This window comes from Fistularia commersonii, chromosome 34 (assembly GCF_037954325.1).
Source record: "Fistularia commersonii isolate RoL2024-O1a breed Wild chromosome 34, RoL_Fcom_v1.0, whole genome shotgun sequence".
NCBI lineage: Eukaryota > Metazoa > Chordata > Actinopteri > Syngnathiformes > Fistulariidae > Fistularia > Fistularia commersonii.
Window position 1 is genome coordinate 9,089,759 of NC_141317.1, and position 24,840 is coordinate 9,114,598.

General features: G+C 42.4%; 1 protein-coding gene across 11 annotated transcripts in view; it reads left to right on the top strand.

Annotated features, from left to right (window-relative positions):
* The first annotated feature begins 281 nt into the window (after positions 1-281).
* Positions 282-24,840, top strand: part of LOC147214519 (membrane-associated guanylate kinase, WW and PDZ domain-containing protein 1-like) — a 91,083-nt gene continuing 66,524 nt past the window's right edge. For all 11 annotated transcript variants that reach the window (XM_086141520.1, XM_086141522.1, XM_086141523.1 and 8 more), the window contains exon 1: positions 282-963. In XM_086141520.1, the coding sequence (XP_085997646.1) occupies positions 666-963 (298 nt within the window). In that variant the 5' untranslated portion in view covers positions 282-665. The remainder of the gene's footprint in view (positions 964-24,840) is intronic.

Below are 24,840 nucleotides of genomic sequence, written 5' to 3' on the forward strand. Positions count from 1 at the left end.
GAGCTGCTTTTGCAAATTTTGGAGATTCTTGTTTCCTCTTTCCGGTGCCGTGGGTTGCGTGGCGCAGGACGCACGGAGCCGCGACGCACGTCTCCGTGGAGTTTCCCACTTCGGAGCCTCACCCAACACACTCTGACCCCGTGACGTGGGCGGTCGAGGTCAAGGAGGAAGTACCGACAGGACGAGCGACACACACACCCACACGCAGACACACACACACCCACCCCCACGCTGCAGGACGCATGCGTCCCCGCCCAGACTCTCCATCCAAGACGCCGCGGCGAAGCGGCGTGAACTTCTCACCTGCTCCACGCCACGCGAGCCTGGCACTTTTTTTAAATTTTTTTTTAGTTTGTTTCCGGTCCGGCGTGGAAGTTTGAAGGCGTGACGCGCGTTTGGGAGCGGATGCTGCACACGCGGAGGATTAAGGAGGAGGTCTTCGAACGCAACGCGGATCAGAAGTGCGGATTAGAGATGCGGAAACAGGAGCAAACCGGAGCGTAACCGTCTGTGGATCCGGACATGAGCGGCGGCGGCGCGTCTCGGCCGCCCAGCAGGACGAGCCGCGTCCCGGCTTGGAGCGACGCCCGGCCGCGGTGAACTTCCACCCCACCCTGCGCGGACCGTCCGATCCACGGCCGTGACGGCGTCTCGTCGGGTCCACCATGTCCAGGGTCCTGCAGAGGAAGAACCACTGGCTCTCCAGAGTCAACCGGTGCGTAATTTCGCGGGACGAGTGCGGGGAGCTGAACGTGGAGCTGCGCGGCGGAGCCGAGAACGGAGAGTTCCCGTACGTGGGTCAGATCCGGGAGGACGCCGTGGTTTTCCAGGACGGCAAACTCGGCGAGGGAGAGCTGGTCCTGGAGGTGGAGGGGCTTCCGGTGTCCGGGCTGCCCCTTTACGACATCCTGACCCTGATTGCGTGCTGCCAGGGGCCCGTCAGCCTGAGGACCGTGCGCCAAGGTAAGGAGGTCCTGCACCGAGAAGATCCGCGGTCGTGCAAACAAAACAACGTGTGTTTGCTCACAGATGCTGTGTGTGTGTGTGTGTGTGACAGGGCGCCACGAGCAAAACATGGGGGGGGGGGGGGCGGGTGTGATGATGTTTGCGTCCGGGAACTTTCTCCTTGTGGTTTTCACTTCTTCTGGTTGCTTCTGGACCCATCGTCGTCTTTATCTGCGACTTGTTCAGAGAAAAAAAACAACCTTTTTGTGAAATAAAACTAAAACCGGTGCGTTCTGTGGGAACCTGGGCGGTGCAGGTCCCGTCGTCCTCAGCACGAACCCTTCTGGTTCAGTCATTTGCCGTCTCTCTCCGGGGAAATCATTGACCGAGTTGCATAACGGCGCTTTGGTTTCGGGTCCGATTTTGGTTTCTGGCGAACGCTCGACCTCCGCGACCCCTCCCGGCCGACGGGTCGCGTAGCAGGTGTTCGGCCGCGAGACCTTCAGAACATGACTCAGCAGATTCCTCTTATCTCTAATTAAATAAGGGGCGTGCTCTCGAACCCCGCCGGCTGACAAAAACCCCCATTGTTCCGCGCCGCGCCGGGATCCCGTTGCAAAATCTCGACGATCCGGCCCGTCGGATGACAGCGCCGAGCCTTTCTCCTTTCCGAAAAAGGCCGAGCGTCGGGTTACGGAATTTCGCTCGGCCCCACAGGTGGTTTGGCTCGCGCCGAGGAATGCGAACACCTGAAGGATCACGGCGCTCTTGGGTTTCCTCGCCCACGAGAGAATAATAATCCATGTCGGGTTTCAGTGTGTCGCGCTAACGCATCCCCGCGTTTCCACCGTCGGGACGTTCTTGCGTAACGATATAAATCGCACGCCGTCAATACTGAGGTGGATGAAATGCGGATTTATGGCGTCGCGTCATTTTCGGAGTCAAAGTTCGCCGGTTGGTGTCTGACACGGGAAGACTTTGACTCGTGGTCTTCGCCCGATCGAGCCGACGGTCTCGTAATGATTGTCTGGTCGCGGGTGTCCGTTCAAAGGTCACGCTCCGGATCGTCAGCTTTGATTGACGGCGGGGAAGATCAAGAAGAGCTCCGGTTGGAACGGTCCCGCCAGATGTTTACGCCCGGCTCGTGTTCGCGGGGTTTTCGTTGCCGATCCGCGGCGTCTTTCCGGCTCTTCTCGAGTTCAGCCGAGGGGAATCTGGAAGCCAGGCGTTCCTGGGGAGCGCCGCCAAGAGTTCAGCGCTAACATTCAAACCCAATCTTCTGTCTGATCTGGTTTATTTCCACCGCGGGTTAATTTCATCCTCCGTAACCCTGCTCGCTCCTCGGCCTCACGGACGCCATCTGACCAATCGTCCGCCCGGCTCAGGTGTCCTAAACTCTGGCTAGTGTACTCGCGCCCGTATCCACATTGAAAGGCCGCATATTTACATTTTTGCTCGTAATCGGTTGGTTATTCGCCTAATAATCTCCCGACTGTGGTTTGCTGGAAGGGGCTGCGCGCTAAAGTTGCTGTTTGTTCCCGAAGAGCCTTGAAACCAGGTCGTTTCCATACAGAAGTCGAATGGCGAATGGGAAACGTGGCAGAGCCGAAGCGCGGTAGATGAAATATACGGAAAAGTTACGAGGGAATAGTTTTGGAATTGGATTTGATGGCGGCTGGTGACGTCCAGGATCAGCTGCGCCGCTCCAGATGATGGATGAACGCATGAACAAACAACACGACTATCAAAAAACCCGCAACCGTAAATAAATGCGGAAGATCTTCACGTTATTTGTCCGTTGTCTATTTTTATCCCCGTCGGTCTCGCCCCAATTGCATCCTGCTTATTTTTGTTTATTTTTGTCGTTGCTACTGTCAGTCTGCTTTCTGTTGCTATCCTTGTTGTTGTTGTTGTTGTTGATTTGGTTATCTTATCTTATCGAACAGGCTTCTTTGCTTTGAACTGAGGTAAAAGACATTGTAAATTGTTTATTTCTTATTTGTGGATATCTTTTGCTACCTTTCAATTATCTACTAATTGTCTCTCCATTAATATCCATATTTATTGACAATATAACTGTGATGCTGCTGTGACAAAAGTATTTTTCCCCTATGGTTATCTTATCTTATCTTATCTTATCTTATCTTATCTTATCTTGTTATGCGGTGGTTTGAACGTGTCCTTTGGGGTCCGAACCAACACACCAACCGGATCGCGGCGCTGAAGGCCCGGTTCAGGTGCGAACCTCTTTGCCTGCTGCAGAACATTCAGCTTCACAATGTTTGACGTTTAACAAGAATAACGCAAATAAAAAAATCACGTTTCAGACGACGGAGGCGGCTGTTAATCTCCGCTTCCACGGTTAAACCTGCTCCTTGTTGCCGCCGCGGTCCTTCGGAAGCGGCGTGGCGAGCTCTGCAGAAGCGTCTTCTGTCACGCCCGTCCCATAAATGCAAGTCTCCTACGTTTTTTAAGCGCGAAGATCTTTCTTGATTAAGTGCTGCCGACTGCGCGAGTGTAAACTTGAAGGGCTCGTCGTCGGTGTCTTAATATATTCTACCCCTCTTCTCTTCCGAGCTCTTTTTCTTCTTTTCCCTCCTCGTCTCCTGTCTTTCAAGGCTTCTGTGTTCCTGGCAGGCGGCGAGGCTCTCTGATGTCTTCTGGTGTGATTTTTACCTTTTCATGTGTTTAGTCTACTTACGCACAAACGGCGTCGCCCCCCCAAAATAGCCATAATACTGATGCATTCAGAAAATCAGAAAAACTTGATTTGTCCCTAAGGAACAATTTGGGGGGGGGGGGGGGGGGGGGGATGCATCGTGAGCATCAAGAATAAAATAAAAAAGAAGACCGAAAAAACTGAGTAATATATATATATATATATATATACATATATATATGTATGTGTGTCTATATGCATATATTTGCATGTATACGTGTGTATATATGTATGTGTATATAGATCTGTGTGTATGTATATTATGTATATAATTTATATATATGTATAATATATAATAATATATAATATAATTTATATATATATATATAAGCCATAATCAGCAATTTTAAAATTATAAAAGGCTTGCAATGTTGCTGTTGATTTGTAATGAATCCAGAATGTATGACATTTTTGTTTTTTGTAATTGCATTACAGAAGATAAAGAACTTTATCACAATATTCTAATTTTTCCGAGACAGTCCTGTATATATATGTGTGTGTGTGTGCGTCTGTTTGCGTGTATATATATATATATATATATATATATTATTGTAAATTATTGTAAATATTATTATTGTAAAAAATTATTATTGTAAAAAAAAAAAAATCATGTAGAAAAAATGTAGAAAACCAAAAAAAGAAAAGTTGAAGAAGCGCCGGCTGGTCACCACAAGAGCAGTGACCCAGTACCGGAAACTCGATATCTTCTACCTATCCATCTTCTAATATTTATCCATAGTATCTTAAAGAATTAAATCATTTTTGCACTTCTGCCTCGCAATAAGAAGGTCCCTGGTTTAATTCCCGCAGTGTCTCTATATGACGTGTGATTGGTTGAAGGTTCCTCTATGTGGCCCTGTGATTGGTCCAGGGTGAACTCCGCCTCTGACCAATGACAGCCGGGATTGGCCGCCCCACCTCAGCCCACCTCAGCCCACCTTGGGTGCAGGATAAGCGGTGGAGATAACAAATGAGTGACTTATATTATATCATTACTTCCTATAATATCTCACAAAAGCATGTGTGGACGGTTCTTCATCGGCAAACTCCATGAAGACCTTGAGTGAGGATGTTTAGAGATTTAAGATCTCCGGTTCCTCCAGGAGACGAGCCAGGTTTGATCTTCTCCGCGTCTCCAAGGCAAACGCTTCACCGTTCAGTGTGATTCCAGGAAAAAGACACTTTTTGCAGTCCAGGACGCCAAAGCCAGCGTGCAGGCCCAGTTCTTCACCGCTCTCCGACGCAGTGACCTACACACTCGTTCGTGCTCCTGCTAAGTCATGCAGTAAATCACACACACACACACACACACACACACAGAATCTTCTATAGTGGAGATAAAATGACATTTAAGCCGCGCTCCTCCTAGATTCACACATCTGGAAAGGATTACTCTCCATTACAAGCTCCGTTTTATGCACATGGACGGGTTCCACTCTTAGCGGGTTTGTTTGGTTTTGTTGTGGCGCTCCGGCCCAGTAATTACACCTCGCCGTGAGATGCAAATAGTACACGGTGTCAGAAACGCTCTAATTTTCTCAAAGGCTCCTCTGTTATCAGAGCGTACGTTCGGGCGCCGGGTTCGATCTCACATTCGCTCCACACGAATCCGTTTGGCTGGTTCGCCGGTGAAACAAACCGCTCTTTTTTTTTTTTCCGGGGTTGAACGGCGGGGGTGAAAGGTCGTCGGATGGTCCTCGGAGGTTTTTCTGCTGATCTCCGGAGATTCACGTTGAATGTAAGCTCCTGGAAGGGTCACCAGATCCTCTTTACGCCGCTCCATCCGAAGGCCGGCGGTCGGATTCCCGGCTCCTCCTTGAGCGAGACGCTATCCCGATGTTTGCTCGTCGCAGCTCTGCCGCCAAAAGGCCAACGCTACCGTTTTTATCGTTACGTGTGAAAACATATTGAGTGCATGATGCAAAACAGTAGCGTATCAACAAGCATCCCATAATAGGGTTGAACCGAAGCATGCGAGTGATGTTTTTAGTTGCTCTACTAACCCGCCGCCGCTGCTGCAGGGATTTAGTCTCCATGAAAGGTAAAATATGATATGTGAATAAAAGGGCTAATGGTTGTATGTCTACACATGAACACGTGAATGATTTTATCAACATATGAAGGTGTGAATGGTTGCACGTCACCATATGATGCGTGAAAGAGGAAGTGAATAGTTTGTTTACTCGTGACATGTGAATGAAAGGGTGAATGGTTGCACGTCTATATGATGAATGAATGAGTGAGTGAATGGTTGTTTGTCTTTATATGATGTGAATGAGAGGGTGAATGGTTGCACATCGGTATATGATGCATGAAAGAGAAAGTGGATGATTTGTGTTGTGAATGAAAGGGTGAATGGTTGCATGTCTCCATATGATGCATGAAAGAGGAAGTGATGCGTGAATGACAGAGTAAATGTTTATTTGTGACATGTGAATGAGAGGGTGAATGGTTGCACGTCTCTATGATGCATAAAAGAGAAATTGGATGATTTTTTTGTGACGTGAATGAAAGGGTGAATGGTTGCACGTCTCTATATGATGCGTGAAACAGGAAGTGATTGGTTTATGTCTATTTTCTGACATGTGAATGAGAGGGTGAATGGTTGCACGTCTCTATGATGCATAAAAGAGAAATTGGATGATTTTTTTGTGACGTGAATGAAAGGGTGAATGGTTGCACGTCTCTATATGATGCGTGAAACAGGAAGTGTTTGGTTTATGTCTATTTTCTGACATGTGAATGAGAGGATGAATGATTGCACGTCTATATGGTGAATGAATGAGTGAGTGAATGGTTGTATGTCTTTATATGATGTGAATGAGAGGGTGAATGGTTGCATGTGTCTATATGATGCATGAACGTGTGAATGGTTGGACGCCTCCATATGATGCATGAAAGAGGAAGTGAATAGTTTGTTTCCTTGTGACATGTGAATGAGAGGGTGAATGGTTGCACGTCTATATGATGCGTGAATGAGAGGTTGAATCACTGTTTCTCGTTATGTCTCTAGTGTATAAATGAGTGATATTTTAGTGAGAAGGTGAACGGTTGCAAGTCTACATAACGTGCAAATGAAAGGGTGAATGTCTGTACATCTGTGTGTCACGTGACCGAGACGGTGAAAGATCATTTTTCCACATAACATTCCAGTGAGAGGGTGAATGGTCGCAAGTTTCTACATGATGTGGGAATGAATGAGTGAATGGTTGTACATTCCTACGACATTTGAATGACAGAGTGAATTGTTTTATATTCATGTGATGTTTCAGTGAGAGGGTGAATGGTTTTATGTTTCTATGATGTGTGAATGAGAGGGTGAAGGGTTTTATGTCTATTTGTAACCTGAATGAAAGGGTGAATGGCTGTATATCTCTGTCATGTTAATGGTTGCATGTCTATGTATGACACGTGGATGAGAGGATGAATTCGTGAATAAAAAAAAAAAAAAAAAAAGCCCGCACTCAATTCATCCCGGGTTCAGTATCATCCATCTCCAGACGGGGTTTTTTTTTTCCCACCAGAACGTCGAGCGAGAGAAAAGCGAGATGCGATCGATGAGTAACCGCAGCCTCCGCTTGGGTTTCAGCCCCGCGGTCAAACGGCCTTTCACCGCCTTATTGACAGGAGGCTTGAACAGTGTCAGCGATAAGCGCTGACATCTTCCTCGGTTAATGAATCACAGGGACGGCCATCGCGTACGGACTCGTCTTCTTCGCCTTTCGGCGCCACCGGACGTTCGCGCTCGCTAAAACGGCGCGCAGGGTGGAGTCGTCGGCGTTTATCGGCCGCGCAGACCCGGCTTTCAGATGAGATAGCGACAGGAGTTTTTGTCTTTGTCTGATGAATGTGGAAATCGGGGCGACGGGGTTGATTTTATGGGAAATGGTCTTCGCTTTCATCACCTGGCAGTGATTAACACACTGGATTCACACACACACACACACACACTGCAGATCTGAGTGGGTGAATGTTGCGAGTAGAAATGAGAGGATGAACGGTCGAACGTTTGGATGCCGTGGAAATGAAAGGGTGAATATTGTGAGTCTATGAAATGTGAATGATGGTGATTTATTTTTTCTCCAATGGATTTGTGAATGAATGAGCGAATGGTTGCATGTCTGGATGATTTTGTGAAAGATGGTGAATGTTTTTATTCTCCAATGAGTGACTGGTTGTGTGTGTGTGAACGTAATGTCAGCTTATCGGCTAAATAAATTGACAAATTGACTAAAACATCAGGGAGTGGAAAGCTCAGAGCTGCAGTTTTTATCAGCAAGAGAGGTTCTGCTCGGAGCTCCGTAGATGTCGAGGAGGCCTCCGTATCTCCACGGTTCAAATGCGAACGTCTGCATCGGAGGAAGGCGTCGGGTTTTCCCAAGATCCCGCCGTCAGAGAGCTTCCACGCTGGAAGAGGTGAGCAGGTTAAGGAAGCTTCAGACAGGTGGAGAAGATCAAGAGCTTCAACGGAAACCGTGAACACCGCAGTTGTTGGTTCATTTCTTCAGAGAGTAAATGTAGATGTTCTTCAGGGGTCGGGACCCGACATATCATCCCGTGACAGGTGGAACGCCTTTTTTTTTTTTAAAACCTTTTTTAACGTCCAGTTCCTTCAAAGCGGCTTTCAAAGTGTCTCCGTCCATCTGAGATTCTCATCAGCGTCAGGAAGCAGAAGGACTCTCGGAGGCGTCTGGTGTTTGGAGTTAGTCACAGTGAGCAGAGGTCGCTTCCGGAACGTCCAGGGTGATTCTCGCCATCCTCCTGTCGTTTCTGGAGAAGAAAACAATAGATCCAAAAGTGTGAATAACACCACCTGACTTATAAGCCACTTAGACATTTCCAGCTCCGTGCTCGGTTCCCGTCATCTCCGTGAGATGGATGGATCGCTTTTAACGTTTAAATTACGTTAATTTTCAACGGGCAAGAAGGTCGGGGTGGTTACTGTGATTTAAAAAAATTTTTTTTTTTACATAGAGCTGGAAGAAAACAAACTCATATTGAAACTCCAAATACTTTTATTCATTCATTCATTCGTCCAGAGCTATAACATAAGAGTAAGAATAAGAACAGCTTTATTTATCCCGAAGGAAATTGTTGTGCCAGAGTTACAAGAAAAATATAACAATAATAAATAATGGTAGAAAAATTGTAAAAAATTAGAGAAAAAAGAGAATAAGAAATACAAATAAACTATAAAGTGTCTTAAGTGACAAATGAAAGATAAGGAGTGCACAAGAGTATGAAAAAATATTGTACACATAGCTGTTATGAAATATTGCACAGTTATGAACATATATACAGATAAATTATAACAGTTTGAATAAATTAATTAATAAATAATTTACGGTAAGTGGGTGAGTTTGTTTTTTTTTAAGATTTTACAACTATTCACCCTCTATTCACACGTCATGTAGAGACGTGCAACCGTTCATTCACTCATTCAGCTCTTATATGGACATGCAAGCATTCACATGTCATACTGAGACAATTATTCACCCTATATATATATATATATATATATATATAAAAAATTATTCACCCACCTATATATAGACATATAACCATTCACTCACTCATTCACGTCTTCTATCAGAATGAGAAGAAAAAACTTTATTTGTGCCCGAGGGGCAATTACAGAGTGCATGGGGTAGCAGCATTAAATTGTGAACATTGAAGAATGAAATAAAAAAAAAAATATATAAAATAATAAAATAATTTAAGAAAGAAATAATAATAATAATTGAAAAATATATATATATTTATAAGGATAAATAAATGAATTATAGAATTGTATAGAATTGTGCAAATGATAAGAAAGCTCACTCTGCATTAATACAATAAATATATCATGAGCGGTCTTATACTTGGCGGGGGTGCTGGTAAGGCGGGGTTGCTGAGAATTGATATATTATAGGTAAATGCAACCATTCACACATCATACGGAGAAAAAAAATGATTCACCCTCTCATTTGATAACTTCCAAACAGCTATGTGGCGTAAGTCGCTCCCCGACTCATCTCCGCCTCCTTTTGTGAACTAACCTAAAGCTGTTCCAGACATTAATCGCGGAAAAACAGTATCATATCCTTTCAAATTTCCCCACGTTCTCAATGTAGCGCTTATATTTGCTACCCGCTTCCGTTTTGTCGATGACCCGTCGTGGCGAACGTCTTTTTTAAACCCCTAACGAAACAGAAATCCTCTGGGGTCGGAGATGATAGAAACACGGGACGTCCTCCTCCTGGTCGGCTCTGTTTGCAGGCCTCTGTTATCACGCTGATAGTGATCTCAGTCTGCAGCTGTTTGTCAGGAGGTTGGCAGCGTTCGACTACGCCGGAGGGGGTGTTCGCTTGCTTCGCTTGGTTCGCTTGGTTTTCTTGGCTGAGAGGAGCCACCCTTCTGCTTTGTGTCCATTTTTACGATCTTACGTTCCCGGTTCAGTCGTCGGCGATGCCGCGTCCTTTGGTGGAAAGAGATCGGAGTTTGCAGAAGTGTGTAATAGTGTGTAATATTCCCGCTCAGATTTTGTAAACACACATTTCTGATCCACGACGTGCACCGATATTATTGTCAATCTGTTTCTGCTCTTCTATTCTCACCCTTTTTCCTATTTTTATCCTTGTTGTTGATCATTTTGCTGTCTACTTTTTGCAGATGTGTTTTGCTATCTTTTAATTATATAATTTTTATCATTTGATATACATTAAATATAATATATTTTAATATAATTTAGTAGAACTAATTAATATTTATATTCATACATATTGATGTTGTTATTGTTGGGGATCAATAACGTGTTATCTAACATATTTTAATACATTAGATATAATATATTTTAATATGATTCAGAATAATTAATTTATATTAATACTCATGTATGTTGATGTTGTTATTGTTGGGGATCAATAAAGTATTATCTAATATATTTTAATACATTAAATATAATATGTTTTAATATAATTTAGTAGAATGAATTTGTATTTATACTCATATCTATTGGTATTGTTATTGTAGAAGATCAATAAAGTATTATCTAATATATTTTAATACATTAAATATAATATATTTTAATAAAATTTAGTAGAATGAATTTGTATTTATACTCATATCTATTGATGTTGTTATTGTTGGGGATCAATAACATATTATCTAATATATTCTAATATATTAAATATAATATATTTTAATATAATTTAGAAGAATAATTTATATTTTTACTCATTTATACTCAAGGGTTGTATATATGACGTGTAAATGAACGAGTGAATGTCATATATTGTTTATACATGATGTGTGGCTGCATGTATTTCTACCGTAATTTCCGGACTATAAGCTGCTACTTTTTTCCACACACTTCGAACAACGATGCGGCTACTTTATGGTATTTTTTTAAGCTCACAAGCTTCACGCCGCCAAAGCATTCAGCCTCGTCACATCCGACCGATGAAATTAGCAAAGAAGACGACTTTACTGGTTTCTGTGCGCAGCAGGAAGACCAAGATAGCCATCAGCTGCAGTTGTCTTATTCATTATTCATCTTTTTCATCAGATGACAAAAAGCATCTCCAGTACGTGTTTGTGGATGTTAACGGTATATTTTTAATTAAAAGTAAAAAAAAAAAAAAAATCTGTGTAAATATCTAATTTTACAACGTGGACACCTGCAACTTAGAGACAAGTGGAGCCCTTATATGTCCATTTATTTATTTTTATCCAGTGCGGCTTATATTCAGGTGCGCTCAATAATCCGAAAATTACGTAATAAATCTCTGTATGTAGCCCTCTGATTGGTCCATGCTGAGCCCCGCCTCTGGTCCAATGTCAGCTGCCATTGGCTCCAGAACCCACTGGATGCAGGAAAAGAGATGTGGATTGAATGAATGAATGAATGATTGAATGATTGAATGAATGAATGAATGAATGAATGAATGAATGATCGTCAGGTCGGTGGAATCCGAGGCCCGGCTGCGCTCCCGGCTGCAGCGGCAGACTTTCAAAGGATGCAGAGCTCCTTTTCAACGTAGCCCTTCCAACAATAATAACGTCAGCTGCGATTACATAATCCACTTTGCATGCAAGCATTTACTGAATAATTCTGCAACTCTATTCTCCATGAATCTGCAGACAAGCGTCTCCTTTTGTCCTATTTATTAACCTCGCACTCACAGCGGCTAGCAGAGCGCAGATCGGAGACGATCCGTTGTTAGCTTAGGATTGAGGCGAATTAAATGATTAAGTGTTAATAATTCATTATTATTGAAGGAAAATCAGGGATTTTGACTGATGTTCCTGGCTGATTTCTAATTGTTTAATTTTATTTCTTCCGTTTTCAACGGCGGGAAGTTGTAGCATCACATTACATAATAACGATCCATTATATAATAGCCGCATGTTATGTAATAACTTTAAAAAAAAAGTGATTACATATTTTTTTTGTACCTTATTATGCAATAACACAAGCATTTTACGGTATAATTTCCTTTTCAAGGTAAAGAACGTAAAATCGATCATGGTAATTAGCATTGAAGCTATTAAAAACATCACCTGGCTCGCTTTCTCTTAATATCCAGTTGTTATGACAACGTGAAATGAAACCCATCTTTTTATTTATCATAATTTTTTTCACTGCGGAGTGACAATTATTCAGATCGGACGCGTTCCGCAAATCCCATCGGACTTATAACTCTTCTAATCTGCCGCATCTGTTTGTTGCAGAGTTGGAAGAAAGACGACATTCGCGTAGAAAAAAAAAAAAAAAAACAACAACAAAACAATCCCTTCGCTTTTCTCCGTTTGCTCGCATTATCTGGTAGGTTGCAGGAAGTCCACGCTTTGGCGTGTTTGTTTTTCCGCGCCGTGTCCCGACCGCTGGGGGGACGGACTCGTTTGTTCTCCGCACCATCTGCCGCCGTTTCCTCCCCCCTTGGGAGATACTTGGTGGATTTACCCGACGAGTAAATCACACCGTATTACCAGAAGTGAGACGCGGTACGTGATGCTTTTTATTTATTTTTTTCGCTCGAGTTCTTTGTTTTCGTCGATCGGCGGATTCGCTGTCTGTTACTTTTTCAGCGCGATTACGTTGGACGGACGGCTGTGAATTTGTAGTGTCATGGAAACCAGGTCCGGCGCAGAGATCCGAGGCGTCCCTCTCTAATCTTATCTCGGCCTCTGATCCCCAGCTGTCCGCCTGCGCCGAGCGTTATCTGTCCGTCGGCGCTGATGGAGATTGAGACGTGTGGCCGCTGCAAGCTAATCCATCTGCAGCCTCATATTTATTCACCGACTTACAGGAAAAAAACATAATAAGGAAGAATTGAAACGGCAACATAAGCCGACCTTTGTTTCTTCATCCATTCACCGTATTCCATAGATTCTTAAATTTCTTCTCTTGAAGACATTTCAACCTCTTCTAAAGAAGAAATTAAACTCTGGTTGCCGGGAAAAGAAGATTTTGACAAGAATTCTCCATGACCGGGATGACCAAGAACATCAGATATACAGGACTGTCGCAGAAAATTAGAATATTGTGATAAAGTTCTTTATCTTCTGTAATGCAATTAAAAAAATAACAATTTCTTTTTCATGATATTCTAATATTTTGAGATAGGATTTTTGAGTTTTCTTAAGGCTTGCAATATTTCAGTTGATTTGTAATGAATCCAGAATGTATGACATTTTTGTTTTTATAATTGCATTAAAGAAGATAAAGAACTTTATCACAATATTCTAATTTTCTGAGACAGTCCTGTAAGATAAACTTTATTGATCTCCATAGGAGAAATTCTTTTGTCATGGCAGTGTAACAGTTTTAAGTTTCTATATATGGCCAGGACTCCCTTGAAAAAGAGGTTTTTAATCTCAATGGGACTTTCCTGGTTAAATAAAGGAGAAATAAATGTAAAGTAAATATAAATTAAATATAGATAATATATTAAAAAAAAAAATGCAAATAAGTAGACGGTAGAGAGAACAACGACAGCATCAACATCGAGGATAAGACTGGACAACAGAATGGGGAAAAAGAAAAAAAAATAGATGACATAAACAAGTGACAATAGCAATAACAAGAATAAAATAAGTAAACAAATCCAGGCAGGATGCGAACAGGCTGAGACCAACAAGGATAAAGAAGCACCGGGATGCGATGAACCGTCGGCTGAAATATGCTGCATGTATTGCATAGCAGGGCGACATCCAAGAATTGAAAATAAAACCATTCACCCTCTCAGTTACACCTTAAATAGACCTGAAACCTGCAGGATTCACTCTGCATTTATACACCTGGACAGTGGAGGGCCTCCAATGAAACTTCTGCACGTTTTTGGACTTAAGAACCGTCATTTCTTACGACTGTCACTACTTTTCTGCCCCTTAATCCACCGCTTCTCAAATAGCAGGATGTCGAGACCTAACAAAAGCTAAGATGAGGAAATATGACGAAGCGTATGTAGCTTAGCGTCACTGTGACAACGGTGCAAAGATCGGTGTGTTTGCTGTGTCCAAAAATGTCAGCGGACTGCAAGAAGCCAAATAACTGAAGGCGCCGCTTAAATATATTACATCCAAGATATTACAGCTTCGGTTTTATCAGCAAAAACGTGCCGAATATTGGCAACAATCATCCCGTTTTGTAAAAGCTACTTCAGTAAACCAGCGAGCAGCGTTATGTTCATAAATGTTAATAAAGTTGTTGCAGGTTGATCAATACTTCTTTCTTTTTCTTTAATGTTAAATGGTTTTTCTCTTCCTAGGGTTGACGAAACAGAAAATGATATTTCACTAGTGGTAAAAATGTAAAATAAAGCGCTCTGTCAGTGTTTTGCTTGTCAGCTGTTAGCCCCTAGCTACGTCCGCTAATGACAAATATCACACACACACACACACACACACACACACACACACACACACAGGCACTCTTCCCTTTTTAATTAAAACCAATAACCGCGATATGTGGTTCCTCCCTGTTTTGACGGGTTGTGTTTGTGGGTTTTCAGAACATGTCATTTACTCCTCAAACCAACGCAAACATGCAATTGGTGCAGGGGTTGCCTTTTAGCGCCGGCGTCGCCTCTAAAATGCTAAACTCCTGATCTCGATGAGTGGCTGGAGGAGCGAGCTAGCTGGCCCTTTAGCCATTTCTGCTTCGGTTTGCACTTAAATGTCCCCGATTTGGGATCGTCTTCTCCAGCAGATCTCCTAGACAGGCCGCTCGGGGCTATTTAGGCGGCTGGATGTCCTGTTTCCACCTTCAGGACCGGTCCGCTGCAGGAATGAGCGTCTGCTAGCCACGCCGGCGCTTCTGTCCAAATAACTATTCAATGTTTCTATTTTATCGCTATTTTATTTTGTGTGCAGGCCAGAGAGGGAGGGAGGGAGGGATGGATGGGTGGATGGAGGAGCACGTATCTCATCTGGGCCTCATCGCCCGTGGTCACCGGCTCCTGCGAGAGAGGGGCCGTTATTGACAGAGGGGCTCTTTTGTGTTCGCCGGCCGGGCAAGAATGACATTTAGCGGAGGCAGCCGGCTCTAACCGATGGCACGCTCGCATTCCTGCCAACGCGTGACGCCTCTTTCGGCTCCACGCACAGGATATAATGGAATACCTGCGTCGTGGGCGTTTCCTGGCTGGGTTTCCCGCACAGGAACCCCGTCTTTTAGTTTATTTTATTTGTCATTGAGTTAAAATAGCGCCGTCCCCGATAGAACACACTGTGCACCGAGCGGTGATTTTTCTTTTTTCTTTTTTTATTCACTTACATTTGTAACTTTTAGTTTCCCGTGTCGCCGTCGTTCGCCTCCATCATCCTTTTAGCCCGGCGAGCTGAGCGGGGGGAGCAGCAGGCCTGGGCTCCTCCGGTTATATTTAGCAGTGAGCAGATGCAGTGCACTGGAGCGGAACACACCGCCTCTGCTCACACTGGCGTGTGTGTGTGTGTGTGTGTGTGTGTGTGTGTGTGTGTGTGTGTCTTTGTCTGTGACTCCTCAGTCATACAGATCTCCTATCGTGCAGCGCTGACTCTGACTCAGCAGCACGGTGCCAGAGAAGTGGGTCAGTCCTGACCCACTTCCCTCCTCCACCGTTGGCCTCGTCAAACTCCAAGAGCTTCAGGGTTACAGGGTGAACTTTACCTGGAGCGACGCGAGGTGATTTGTTGTTTGGCTATTTGTGGGAAACAAATCCTATTATCATCGTGAAAATAATTGCACGAAAATTAATATTTTAATACATAAACAATACTGTGCTGCTGTATCACTGCTCAACCAGTGGAGGCTAAGCTGCTCAGCTAATCAGGGGCCTGATAATAATAATAATTTTAATAATTATAATGACATTAATATTTATAGAAATGATCATAATGATAATAACAATGATAATATTGGAAATAGTAATAATAATACGGATCAGCAAATAACAACAACAACAATAATAATAACAGTGATAACAATAACATAATAATAATAATAATAATAATAATAGAAATAATCATAATGATAATATCAATGATAATAATAGAAATATTAATATAATAACACAGATCACCACAATAATAATAATAATAATAATAATAACAGTGATAACAAACACCAATTATAATAATAACGATAATAATGATAATAGAAATAATCATAATGACAATAACAATTATAATAATAGAAATATTAATATAATAATAATACAGATCACCACAATAACAACAATAATAATAATAATAACAGTGATAACAACAACAATAATAATAGTAATAATGATAATAATAATAATAGAATTAATCATAATGATAATAACAATGATAATAATAGAAATACTGACAATAATAATAATACAGATCAGAACAATAATAAAAATAGCAATAATAATCATTGAAATAATAACAACAGCAACAATGACAACTATGATAATAGTAATCCTATTAATGATAATAATAATAATGATAATAACAATAATAGTACTACTACTACTACTACTACTTCTTCTTCTACTACAACTGCTACTACTACTACTAATAATAATAACAATAATAATAATAATAACAATGATAATAAGGAAATAACAATAATGATAATCCTATAGGGTGGCATGGTGGTGCAGTGGTTGGTTAGCGCTTCGGCCTCACAGCTCGAAGAACCCTTTGTGTTTGCATGTTCTCCCCGTGTCTGCGTGGGTTTCCTCCGGGTTCTCCGGTTTCCTCCCACCGTCCAAAAACATGCAGGAGCTCTGAATCGTCCAGACGTGTGAACGAGAGAACAGTCGTATCTGTAATGAATTCATCGCAATATTTTTTCTTGTTTATTTCAATTTACCGAATGTCAGCCTTCCTGATCTTATCTAATCCCGCTGGTCGATAAGCCCAATAGTCGGAGAGGTTACCCTCCTTTTGGAAGGTTGGTAGTTCAATTCTAGGCTCCTGCTGCCTGCATGCCGAAACATGCGAAACCATTTCCCGACTTATTGCGCGAGAAAAGCGTGGCTCCTTAGCGTCCACGGTCCCGGTCTAGAGGCTTCGCATCGGGTTTACATGAAAGCGGCTCAGGGTGCGGCTGCTTATGGATATAATTATAGGAGCAGAAGGATCCGGGACGGGTTCGGAGCTTCAGACCTCTCTGTGATTGTTGTTTTTTCCTCCCCACCCTCGCCGCTCTGATTGCAGGGCTCATGCGAGGGCAGAAATAAGACGGCGGCTTCGCGAACGGCGAACACGTGTTCCTGGGCGGACGCGACCGTTCTCGCAGTTTGTTTTTGTTTTCCCTCCATCGTCCGTTCGTTGTGAAGCGCGCGGGAGATGAATCGGCGTGACAGCGAACTCGGAGAGCGCCGATGTTTCAGCGGCGGCGCGTCGCCGTCGGCGGGGAGACGTTCACCCCCCGCTGGTTAATGCGGAGCTAAAAAGCTCTCATCTGTTAGCGGAGAATCCGGCGTTGACTGACGGGATGTCCTGCGAGCCACAGGAAGCTGCAGAAACAATGGAATTTACTGTTCAGGAGCCGGCATTTCCAGTTCCTGCGCCGCGGCTATTATTTGGAATCGGCCAGAGGAAGCGCCTCGGTATTTGTCTGGCCCCCGTCACTTCCACGCCGCCGCCGTTCCGGCTCCGAGTCGCTGTCCCGAGATGGCCCGTCACCTCCGCGCAACAAGTCAGATACCAAACCGTGAGCCGAAAATACGTCCTGGTTTGAGTCGCGCCGGGACGCAGACAGAGCGGAGCCTGCTTAATCAGAATGTGATAACGTGCGAGCTGTGAAAGCCCGTCGCTTCAGCTCTGGAACAACGCGGCTATTGTTTCGGTCTCCGCCACCTGGGCGAACGCCGCTCGCTGTTGTGACTCGTCTCCGAAAGCCGCCAACATCTTGTCTGTGCTCTTTAAGTAATGGAGCTCATAAACAACTCGTCCATTCATTATCTGCGCAGCTTATCCCGCGCTCAGGGCGGCTGGAGTCCATCCCGCCCGTGGTGACGATGCATTTCTTTTCATAAACCGTTTCCTATTCATTTTGTGTACTTTTCTGCTCGCCTCGCGCAAAGCGATGGAAGTGTAGTTGTGTAGTTGTGTTGTCGTTCCTTTCGCTCTGCGGTCTGAGGAGCCGCTCTGTTTGGAAGAAGGAAACAAACTACCGCCACCTGCTGCTGTGCAGAGTAATGTCTCCTCGCAGACGCTGCGCTTTCCGGACGGAGGCTGAAGTGGCCCAATTCGTGGTGTCCTTCATTTCATTCAAAACAAAAAAAAAGGATTTATTTTCTTATTTATTCTAGTATTTTATTTATCTATTTTTAATTTTATCTATTTATTTTTTCATATTTTCCTCTATTAAATCTAATTATTGATTTATTCTCATTTGTAATTTTTTCAATGCATTTTTTTCAATTTTTTCCTATTCATTTATTCTATTTATTTTATTTATTCACTCACGCTTTATAAGGAACGCCAAAATAGGAAATTGAATCCCAAGGTATTTAAGGATATATAAATATATCTATATATAGAGAGATATATCATATATATTAATATAATGTTATTATACATTATTTTGTGTATTTATTTTTATCCATTTTTTGCTCTACTTTTTCTATTAAATGTAATTACTGATTTATTCTCGTAAATTTTTCAATTATTTTTTCTTTTTATTCTATTTATTTTTTTATTCACTAATGCTTCAAAACAAAATATTATTATAATATATAGAGATTATGTTTTATCATTTATATCTATCTATTTATTTATTTATTTTGATCTTCTTATTTTTTCTACTTTTTCTATTACATCTAATTATTGATTTATTCTAATGTTTTAAGTAATCTTTTTCATTTTTTTTATATATTTATTTCTCTTCTTTATTCACTTGTGCTTTAAAACAAACACCTTAAGAGAAACTTGAATCCTAAAAAGATATTCGGCAACATGTCTGATATATGGACCATACACACACACACACACACACACACACACACACACAATCTTGCAATTAATCATCCTCACCACTCGTCACCTGCTGACTTACTGAATGTTGTCAGGGACTCACTGGTTAAACTTTAAAGTTGTTTTGTTTTCTTCTCCCCTTAATTCCCATTTTATCTTCCCCTCTAATGTGTGTTTTCCTCAGGCGTAATGACCGCTCACGTTTGGTTTTCCCACCGAGCGGCTTTGGACGGGATTTTAGAGAGTGTGTTTTCCCGTGGGCTGCAGGGAAACACAAGAATTTCATTTCATTCCCGATATTCAAAGTTACTCCTGCCTTGATAATCCCGACTGCCGGGCCGGATTAAGCACAGATCTTGTTTCCGCCACCGGGGGGCGACAGCCGTCAATGACCACACACACACACACACACACACACATGGCTCGTCCTTTTTATTTTTTCCTCTTTTTTTTTTTCCTCCCTCTCCCCGTGGATGGCTCTGGGTTGCTGTGGCAACGGCTCTGTGGGAAGCAGAGGCTTTTTTTTTTTTTTTTTTCTAGCGGCGAGGCCTGGAGACACAGAGGGCAGTGTTGAGCCTCGGGGACGGCGGAGGAATCTCAATCAGCGGCGTCCGACGCTCCCTCGCGTCTCGCGTTCGCTCCGACGCCCAGGATACTTGGAAAAACGGCGAGATCGAACGCCGCTTTTCGGGCGATTTCCTCCCCGCCGTCCGTACGGCAGCCGCCGCCGCGTTCGGCGCGTTTCCACGCGGGGCCGGCCGCCTGGTTCGCCCTGAAAAACATCACGCCTTGGAGCCATCCATCTGGATTTTCGTAGTATATACGATCCACGCAACGTGCGCTTCACTATCTCCTCAGATGTTGGAGAGCGAAACGCCCCCTCCTGCGCTCCCAAAACGAGACGGTGATGCATAACTAGATTTAAGGTTATGTAATGCAGGCTGGAGGCATGGAGGATGGGCATAATCCGCCGTTATTTGGGTTAAAGCCGTCTCTCTCTCTCTCACACACACACACACACACTCCGCTGATCTGCAGGGCGACAGAGGCCGCGCATCTCTCCGCCGCAAAAACCCCCGAGACGAAAAGCCCCCTCCCGCCAGAAGTTTTCGGTTTGGCGGTCGCGATATTCGAGACGCTCCCCGACATGATCCATCACGTCACTGGAGAAATGTGCAGATCTTCGGTTGTACTCGCCCGGCGGAGTGGCCAAGCTGAAACACGTTTCCCGGGTTATTTCCCCGGAATATTATTTGTTTCTGCGCTGAGAGACGGGCTGGATTAGAATCGATGGGAGCGGGAACCTAAAACAGAATCCCAAATAGATGATATCACATTTTAGAGGCTAAGTATTCAATATCTTGGACTTCCTCCTGCGCACTAAAACCGTCAAAGTCGTCTTCTTCGGTGTCGGAGTTGGACGGACTCCGAATTTCCCGCTCATTTCATCGGTCCGTGTGTGACGAGGATAAAAAAAAAAATAAAAAAAAAATCCATATATTAGCCTCGTTGTTGTTTAAGTGAAAAAAAATTGCGGCTTATCGTCCGGAAATGACGGTATATATTTAAATATAAAACACTTAATTTTTAGAAAATAAAAATAACCACAAATCTTAATATTAATTAATAAATAATATTTATTTAATAATATATCAAAAATAAATATTAACAAATAGTTATTGTATTATATTATTTCATATTGTATAATAATCCTCCGGGACAGAGTGATTGGTTTACATCTATATGACATGCTAGTAAGAGTATAAATGGTGGCATGTCTGTGGCTGTTATTAAATTGCTATTTGCCTCCATATGTTTTGAATGTCTTTGTATGTGAATGAAAGGGTGAATAGTTGTACGTCTATGTGATGAGAGGGTGAACGATGGTTTATCTGTATGGTGTTTCAATTTGAGGGTAAATAGTTATACGCCTCCATATGACATGTGAATGAGAGGGTGAATGGTTGTACACCTCTATGTATAATATATGTATCTATATAGCAAATTAATGGTTGTATGTCTATATGACATGTGAATGAGAGGGTGAATGGTGGTACGTCTGTACCATGTTTCAATAAGAGGGTGAATAGTTGTATATCTATATATGACGTGTCACTATAAAGCGTATGGATGAGAGAGTGAATGGTTGTATTTCTATGACATGGATAAGAGGGTGAATGGTCGTACATTTCTACAGGACTGTTTCAGAAAATTGGAATATTGTGATAAAGTTCTTTATCTTCTGTAATGCCATTACAAAAACAAAAATGTCATACATTCTGGATTCATTACAAATTAACTGAAATATTGCAAGCCTTTTATTATTTTAATATTGCTCATTACGGCTTACATCTTAAGAAAACTCAAAAATCCTATCTCAAAGTATTAGAATATTGTGAAAAAGTCATTTTTGTTTTTTTTTTCAATTTTATTACAGAAGATAAAGAACTTTATCACAATATTCTAATTTTCTGAAAAACAGTCCTGTATATGTTGCATATATCTCTATACGGCATACGAATGAGAGAGTGAATGTTTTTTTATGTGTTTTTACGACATGCTAATGAGAAGATGAATGGTTGTACGCCTTTATATGTCACCTGTGTCTAGAAAGCTTTTGAAAGGATGAATGGTTGTATATCTATTACATGTGTAAATGACAGGATGAAGGATTTGCATATATATATATACATATATATATATATATATGCCGTGTGAATGACAGGGTGAATGGTTGTATGTTTATATACATAGGTATGTATCGCTTATGTCTCTATATAGCATATGAATGAGAGGGTGAATGGTTGTATGCCTATATATTTATGTATATATCACTTATGTTATGTTCCTACACAACATGCTAATGAGTGGATGAATGGTTGTATTCCTATATATATATATATATATATATACATATATTGCTTATGTCTCTATATAGCATATGAATGAGAGGGTGAATGGTTGTATGTTTATATATTGTGTGCGTCACTATTGATGACAGAGTGAATGGTTTATCATATCTATATGACATGCTAATGAGAGCATGAATGGTTGTACGCCTTTATATGACATATATATCACGCATGTCTCTATATAGCATTTGAATGAAAGGATGAATGGTTGTTTGTGAATTCTGGTACGTCCGTACGATGTTTCAAGAAGAAGGTCGATGTTTATACGCCTCTATGTGACGTTTGAACGTTCCCACGTCTGTTCATGTCGCTAACGTCTCCATATAGCGCACAAATGTCGGAATGGAGGGTGAATAAATAAATATTTTCCTGGAACATCACTAAAAAAACTGACTATTCTCACAGCAGTTTGGATAAAGTTCAGACCTCCGTGTAGACGCCGGTGTTGATGCCGCTCCTCCGGCTGTAGCAGTTGCCTGGAATGTTCCGCTCCGAAGCCACATCTGAAGGCAAAAAGTATTCAATTACATTTCAGCCTGATTCTGTAAATCACAGAACAATATCCACTCTTGTGCGGAGATTTCCCGGTTATATTCAATCGGACGGTTAGAAGTCGGGGTGACTGCGCGCCGCACGCAGATCTGTGATCCACGCTAATCCCTGATAAATATTAAATATTTGATGACCTCCTCCGTGATGGAGCACGGCGCCTGGGTGGCCGGGCCTCTGCACGCTCAGCGGGTCTCCACGGGAGGAAAGAACCCACCCGTCTGCAGTGACATCTTAACGTAGAACGTGATTTAATATTAGCTCCGGTGTGTGTGTGTGTGTGTGTGTGTGTGTGTGTGTGCAAACACACACATGCAACTGCGCCGCTGTATCCGCTTTTACAATCCGACTACCGCTCGCCTAGCAGGGAACGTAATGATGGTCGTCAGCACTGACTGGTTGCTAGGTAACAATTACCTGACTGTGCTTCGCTTGCTCTGAATTACACAGAGGAGTGTGTGTGTGTGTGTGCGCGTGTGTGTGTGTGTGTGTGTGTGTGTGTGTGAGGGGAACGGAAAAATACAGCAAAAGTGGACTAGCGAGTGTTGTGTCCTCTTCCAGGTGGACTCAGGTTGTGGATCCACCCTGAGCTTGTGGTTCTCAGCAGCAGATGTCAGATGTTGCTCTCCTGCTCGGAGCCTCCAGGGATCCACGGCGACTGGATCATCTGCTCCTACCAGCAGATGATTCGGTCCGGGCTTCCCGCTCAGGGTGCCTGCGGTTCGTCTGAACCTCACGTCACACGGAAAGACGTTCGATAGAAAACCCAAATAGTTTCTCCGCCGCCGCAACATCTGATCTGTGTGTTTCCACCACTTCAGCCTGTCAGAGACGCCTCCGGTTCCTTCTGTAGACCTTCTCGGATGAAACCGCCGCCGGAGCTTGTGATCGAGACGCGTTCATATTTATGAGATGGAGTCATCCTGGAGCCTAGATGGATGAGAAGGTAGAGATGAGGGGTCCGGTGGAGGTAAAGAAGACGTGCATCAGGAGGAACAGTACACGTTAGATGTTCTGGAGATGGTTAGAACATGGACGAAGACGAGGAGGCCTGGTGGAAGACCAGAGAGGAGGTTCGTGGAGTGACAGAAGACACAAAGTGAGTCGGTCTGAGGGGAGAAGCTGCAGAGGAGAGGGTCGGACGGAGGCAGATGATTGGTTGCAGCTCCTGAAAGGCGCAGCTGGAAGGAAGAAGAGAAAGAGGAGAAGAAGATTAATGTCCTGTGCAGTCACTGCTGTGGAGCTTCTCATTGCACAAGAAGAAGAGCGAGAGAAGAGCAGTCACAGCAGCTTTGGAGTTTTCTATAACGTGGTTCAAAGAACAGACTTACAGGACCGTCTCAGAAAATCAGAATATTGTGATATACAACCATTCATCCTTGCAAAAGCTATATAGACATAAGTGTCATATAAAGGCGTACAACCATTCATCTTCTCATTAGCATGTTGTATAAAAACATAAATAACATTCACTCTCTCCTTCGTATGCTGTATAGAGATATATGCAACATGTACAGGACTGTTTGAGAAAATAATAATATTGTGATAAAGTTCTTTATCTTCTGTAATGCAATTGAAAAAACTAAAATCACTTTTTCATGATATTCTAATATTTTGAGATAGGATGTTTGAGTTTTCTTAAGATGTAAGCCATAATCAGCAATATTAAAATAATAAAAGGCTTGTAATATTTCAGTTGATTTGTAATGAATCCAGAATGTATGACAGTTTTGTTTTTGTAATTGCATTACAGAAGATAAAGAACTTTATCACAATGTTCTAATTTTCTGAGACAGTCCTGTACTTGTGTGTGTGTGAGGGTTCATGTGTGTATAGTTTGTGTTAGTGTGTGTATACCATACAAACATATATATACCATATGTATACCATCCAAACAAAAATATATATATGTATACATATATGATTTTATGGTTATACATATTCAGACACACAGACACACACACACACGCACATATATATACATATATATATATATATGTCACTATATTTATATATATATAGTGACTTTGCTTGTACACCTATATATATATAAGCCATATAAAACCATACAACCAACCAAAGTCACTATATATGTATTCATGTATGTGTTTGCGTGTGTGTATATATATATGTATATATATATATATATATATATGTATGTGTACATATATGTATACATACGTATATATGTGTGTGTGTGTGTGTGTGTGTGTGTGTGTGTGTGTGACCAAGTCATTTTATACACATGCATACACACACGTATCTATCTATGTAGCTATATAGGTAAACATATATATA